The sequence below is a fragment of the Onychostruthus taczanowskii genome, unplaced genomic scaffold, assembly GCF_017590055.1.
Source record: "Onychostruthus taczanowskii isolate IOZ18803 unplaced genomic scaffold, ASM1759005v1 scaffold56, whole genome shotgun sequence".
Taxonomy (NCBI): Eukaryota; Metazoa; Chordata; class Aves; order Passeriformes; family Passeridae; genus Onychostruthus; species Onychostruthus taczanowskii.
In genome coordinates, this window is record NW_024503235.1 from 3,360,870 (window position 1) to 3,366,567 (window position 5,698).

Consider the following 5,698-nt stretch of genomic DNA (forward strand, 5'->3'; position numbering starts at 1 on the left):
GACACCAGCCTCCATAGGGGCCAAGGTATGAACCACACACTCAGGAAGCTGGTTGTCATTTTGATTTTGTTTTTTTGTTTTTTTTTTTTAATTTGAAATAATTCTTTGAAGCAGATTCAGGGCAGATGCCACTGACCTCTTACCACAAACAAGTATTCGCAATGATAAAGTCATACAGCTTAAAACACAAAATAAGGGGTGAGGGAAGAGAAAAAGGCCCCTGCTCTGTGTCTGGGCCCCAGGTCAGGGAGAGTGGCCATGTGGGTTCAGTCTCGTCCCCTGGCTGAGTGGGGCTGTGCTGGGGCTATGTGCTTGGGCTCCATTTGAGGCCTTTGATCATGAAATCAATCCCATGGGGGTCTGGGTCCTTCACTGGCTTATGCTCCACCTCTGCTCCCTGCAGTGTCCCCACAGAGCCCTGGGGACACTGTGGCTTTGCCTCCGTGTGCGCTCCCACTCCTCAGCAGCGTTCCTCCACAGTCCTGGGCGGGGTGTGTGTGCAGCCTCCTTCAGCGTGTGTGTGTGGCCTCTGTCAGTCCGTGGGTCAGTCTGGAGTATATGTCTGTCTCTGGACACGTGTACATGATGTAGCAGTGCTCTGTTCAATAAAGCTTTCATATACATAGCAGCAATGGAGTCTTGCCATCCGGTGACGCGCTGGCCAGCTACTGGGCAGGGCTAGCGGGCGTCGCGGGCACCGTGGCCCCTCTCTGTCTGTTCTTCCTCTTCTTGGTGCCAGACTTAGTGTCTTTGGTGTCTTTCCGATTTCTGTTCCCATTGTCTTGCTTTCCTTGCTCTTCCTTTTTCTTCCTTTTCCCTGCAGTAAAGCAAAGGGGCAGCGTGAGGTGGAGCGAGGTATTGGGGAACAGGTCGGCCCCGTTCCCCTCGCCCTGCCCTCCTGGTTAATTCCTCTGCATTTAGTCACTGCTCAGAGCCCTTTCCCCTCAGAAGATTCAACACAGCTGCAATCCTTGTCCATTCTGTAACAAGATAACCAAACCACCATTCATCCTGAAGACTCTAATTCCTGGGAAAACCAGAGCAATTCTGGTAGGGAGCTCCCATCACAGCAGCGCAAAGGCATGCACCCTTGGCTGCTCTCTGGCCAGGGAAGAAAATAAAATGGGGTTTTTTGGCATGGGTTGGACTTGATGATCTTGGAGGTCCCTTCTATCCTTGCCATTCTGTGAATTCTGTAAAATAGCTGGAACCTGTGGCACACAACAAGCTGCGCCAAGGATCACCCCCCTGGTGGCTGTGCCTCTTCCACCTGCAGCTCTCCCAGCTGCCATCACATCCCCTGCACTCCAGAGGAGTCAGGAGCTGCACAGCACATTTGTGGCACTGGACAATTGGCTGGCTACTGTGCCTGAGCTCTCTGGGGTGTGGGGAGGGATGGGGAGCCCCCCAGCTCTGCTCACCTTCGGGGCACTGGTTCTTCTGCACCGTGCAGCGCCGCACCTCCGTGGTTGCAGGACACAGAGACACATCCCCAGAGGGAGCCTGCAGAATCCGCCTTGTTCGGTCTTCATTGCCCTTCTTGAAGCCACAGAGCTTCCTTTTCTTGGAGCAGGGCCCCCACGGCCCCCACTCGCTCATTTCACATTGTGCTGCCAGATAACAAGAGAGCCCAGCTGTAACTCCTGCTCCTGCCTTGCCAGCCCAGGCCATCCCAGAGCCCACCACTGCATCTCTCCCCCCTTAGGCTGCAAGGCAGTCTGTGTTTCCCCAGCAGGTTCCTAAGTCCCTGAGCACCCCTTCCTTGCCACACCACAGCAGCCCTGGGTCACAGCTCACAAACACCAGGGGCTGCTCCCCATCCAGGCTGGTTCCCAGAGGGCTCTACCCCACGACATGGGTACCATGAGGGGCTTGGATCATCATCTAAACCCCCCTGCAGCAGTACCCACGGGCAGACATCAGTGCAGGGCTGCTTACCAGGACTGCTGCACTCCATGGTGCCGTTGGCAGCAGCGTAGCCTTCAGGGCATGTGACGTAACATCTCCCTTTGTGCAAATACAAACCTTCCTTACATTTTGTGCAAAAGTTTCGACTGAAACAGGACTCACAGTTCTCAATTTTGCATTCTGGGGGGGGAAAAAAAGGCAAAAAAATCACCAAAGCCATCATGCAGTCCGATGTGAACAGAAGACTCAAGGAGCTCCACACTGCCAACCCAGGGGTCCCGCAGCAGCCAGGTCTCTGAGCATCCTGCCAGGCCTGGCTGTGCCACTCAGAAGTGAGTTTTCTTTGCACCATTCCCTGTGCAGGACAGCCCTGTGCTGCAGCTCTCACAGCCAGCCAGCAGCAGCCACTGCCAGGCCAGAATCAGGCAGGGTGGGAAGGTTTTGGGCTGGGGTTCAGCTGAGCATCAGTCAGCCAAAGGGAACGGTGCAAAGGATACAGCCCTGGCTCCAGCTGCAGCTACAGGACAGGCTGCACGGAAAGGGAGCTAGATGGAAAGCTGGCTGTGAGGGTGCTGTGCACGGACCTGCCAGGGGAGTGATCCCATGTTTCCATGTCCAGCTCTTTCTGGTGCTCTGGCTACAAGATGCAAGTCAAGGATTTCACTCAGAGCCGCCTGAGTCTGGCGAGCAGCAGAGCAGGAAAAGAGGCACTAAGTGCCTGAAAGGATCTCCCTCCTCCCAAAGGCTGCCAGTCTGGCAACCCGTACAACAAAACTGCCCAGAGGTCCTGCAAGATCCCACATCCACAGCATGCCCGTGCAGTGCTGAGCAGGGCTCTTAGGCTCAGCCCTGCCTCAGCCCTTCCTCACAGCCACAGCACCTCCTGCACCTGGGCAGAGGCTGCCCTGCAGAGCCCTGCTGTAGCAGGCACAGGCCTGCAATGGCTCTCTGGTGTTCAGCAGCCTAAGATAGGAAATGCCAAGTCATGATGCTGGACCTTAGAAGCCCCTCTTTCACCTTTCAGACCCTTGCTTATCTCTCTGTAAGACTATAGGTCACTTTCCCTTGACCCTTACTATTGGACAATTCCTAAAACCCCTGTACCCGGTATAAAGAGCTACTTTTGCCCAGCTTGTCAGAAGAGCTGTCACTGAGAACCTTCGCAGAAGATCAATAAAGACTTCCCTGTGGAACCTCACGCAGTGCTTCTCCCCACGGCACTTAGCAAGCAAAGAGCTGAAATCACTCAATGAGCTGATAATCACTAAAAGAGCTGAAATCTCCTAAGAGCTGAGCTTGCTAAGGTAGCCTGTGGCTGGGAGCTGCCTGGGAGCTCGGACAGGCTGTGCTGAACAGGACTGAGCTATCCAGACCTTTGCAGCCCACCGGGGACACCCCAAAACCTGGCAGAGGCCACGTTACCCTGCCCCTGCCCACCCCTTCCCTCCAGCCCCACACTCACTGATGCACTTGTTCATGTCTGTATTGCGAAGGCCGAAGTATCCCAGTGGACAAGAAGGCAGGCAGATCCCAATCTGTCGGATATCGTTGCGCTCCAGGAGGATGAAGAGTTTGGGGGAGCACCTCAGGCACCCGTTGAACTCAGAGCACAGGTCACAGCCTCTGGCACAGCCCTGACTCAGCTCGGTGCTGACTGCAAGAGCAGGAGGGAGGCAGTGGTTGGTGCTGGGCTCTGCAGGCACCAGCTGTGACCCCAGACCTCTGCACCACTGGCAGCAACTGGGGCACAGCAAGGGTCCTGCAGCACTGGCACACTGCAGCACTGCTCTGGATGGCCACAGGAGCCAGAGCTGTGCCAAGAATGGGCACAAGAGTCACAGCAGTGGCTGTGCTGAGGAGCAGGACCCTGAAACAGCCACCAGCTGTGCCCAGGGCCCAGCACTGTCCACCCCAGCCTGCTGCCCCCCAGCCCCGGTGCCCGTGTGGGGCAGACACTAACAGGGGCATGTCCAAGGGGTCCAGCACCTCCTGCTGCCTCCCTTGCAGTGCCTCCATGCTGAGGAGCAGAGTGCATGGCCCTGGAGCAAAACTGTTCCATTAATTCTGTCCATGCTGCGTCCCAGGCTGGATCTCACTCTGACCCTGCCTATGTTAAATTCTCTCTGGCAGTCAGGAGGTGTCACTGCCCCCAAAATAGAGATGTGTTCTCAGCTCCTACATTCAGTCCAAGAAAAATACTCAATCCCATGTCTTGAGAGTTTTCTGCTTTTAATTATCATATAAAATGCTGCTTGTTTTGAAACCAATCGCATTCTTTGCAGACTAGAATGCAGGTTATTTTTATTAGTTTATTATGCAAGCCATGTCCTTGTTTATAGAAAAGCTGTGTATTTAAAAGATGTATTCTTTTAAATACCATGTTTACTACACTTCAAAAGCAAGCACAGAGCAGCACAGTGTTCAAGTGTCAGGACTAGAGGTGAGGGAGCTGCTCTGTCCCCCTGCCATGACCCAAGAGCTGCTCTGTCCCCCCACCATGACCCAAGAGCTGCTCTGTCCCCCCACCATGACCCAAGAATTGCCCTGTCCCCCTGCCATGACCCAAGAGCTGCCCTGTCCCCCTGCCATGACCCAAGAGCTGCTCTGTCCCCCCACTATGACCCAAGAGCCTGACAACCCCCTCTGCCTGCCCCAGCCCCATTGCCAGGCCTGTGGCTGTGGGGGCTGCTTCATCCTTGGGAAAAGACACCGAAGGCAGGGGGGTCCTCAGCCCCCAGCTGCCAGGAGGGTCCCCTGGTCTGGATTGGGACCCCCTGGCACTGTGGGCCTTGGCCCCTCTCCACAGAGACCCCCAGGGATGCAACCCCATCCCTCCTGCAGCGCTGGGCCCTGGTGCCAAGCTCTGCATCCATGGCAAAGGTATAAACTGGGCTCTCACTGGAAATTGCTCTTTATAGCATTAGCCATGACGTCAGGTTTTCCTTGTTCTCCCAGGGCTCAGCAGTCCCAGTTTTAATATAAAATCAATTTTCTATAATTTAATTTAAACCAGTTTTAATGTAAAACAGCTCTAACATGAGCTTACATAAAGGAGGGCAAACGCCTGTGGCTGCTCTTGTGCCAATTCTGCCTGGCTGCCCTGCACGAGCCCCTCCAGGGACCCTCTGGGCTGGAGGCAGAACTGACCCCCCTGTGACCTCAGGGGACAGCTCAGGGCACATGGGGAGTGGGACTGGGGGGTCTCTGCAGGCTCTTGGGGTACCACAGCCCTGCCCAGCTCCCTGTGCTGCAAACACATTCACACCAGCGCGACCTTCACGGCATCATGCGAGGAAGTAGAGAAGAAAAGCATTTCATACATACTTCGTCTTTGCCTCTTGCCCTTCACCACTTTGCTGCTGCCTGTCAGATCCATCGAGCTCAGAAAAACCACCACCACAAGCAGTCCAAGCTGCATAGTAACTCTCCAGCGCTGCAGCCCCTCCGTCGTGGGGTGGTTGGGGGAGCGTGCTCCACAGCTGGGCTCTCTGCTGCCGCTAAATCCTCTCGGGTGGGATCAGAGCTGAGAGTCTGTGCACGGAGCCAGGGCTGGGACCATATCCACAAACTACAGCAGCGCCAGCCAGCTTAGGTAGCAGGTAACATGGCTCTACCTTCATCCCTGTCTGGAGTGCAGGAGCTCGGCCTTAGTCCCACCGGGGGCTCAGCGCTGCATTAGCTGCTCGCAGTTCCCAGGGACGCTGGCAGGAACTGCAAAAGAAGAGGAGAACAGGTTAACTTGACAGACAGCATCGCTCCCACAATAGCTGGGGGCAAGCACAGGGGTTAT

General features: G+C 55.4%; 1 protein-coding gene across 1 annotated transcript; it reads right to left on the minus strand.

Annotated features, from left to right (window-relative positions):
• Positions 1–665: 665 nt before the first annotated feature.
• RSPO1 (R-spondin 1) lies at positions 666–5,326 on the minus strand. Its single transcript, XM_041417667.1, has 5 exons — positions 5,233–5,326; positions 3,371–3,562; positions 1,939–2,088; positions 1,422–1,610; positions 666–817 (listed from the first exon to the last, which is right to left on the minus strand). The coding sequence occupies exons 1-5, from the start codon at positions 5,324–5,326 to the stop codon at positions 666–668; spliced, it is 777 nt and encodes a 258-aa protein (XP_041273601.1).
• Positions 5,327–5,698: the final 372 nt, after the last annotated feature.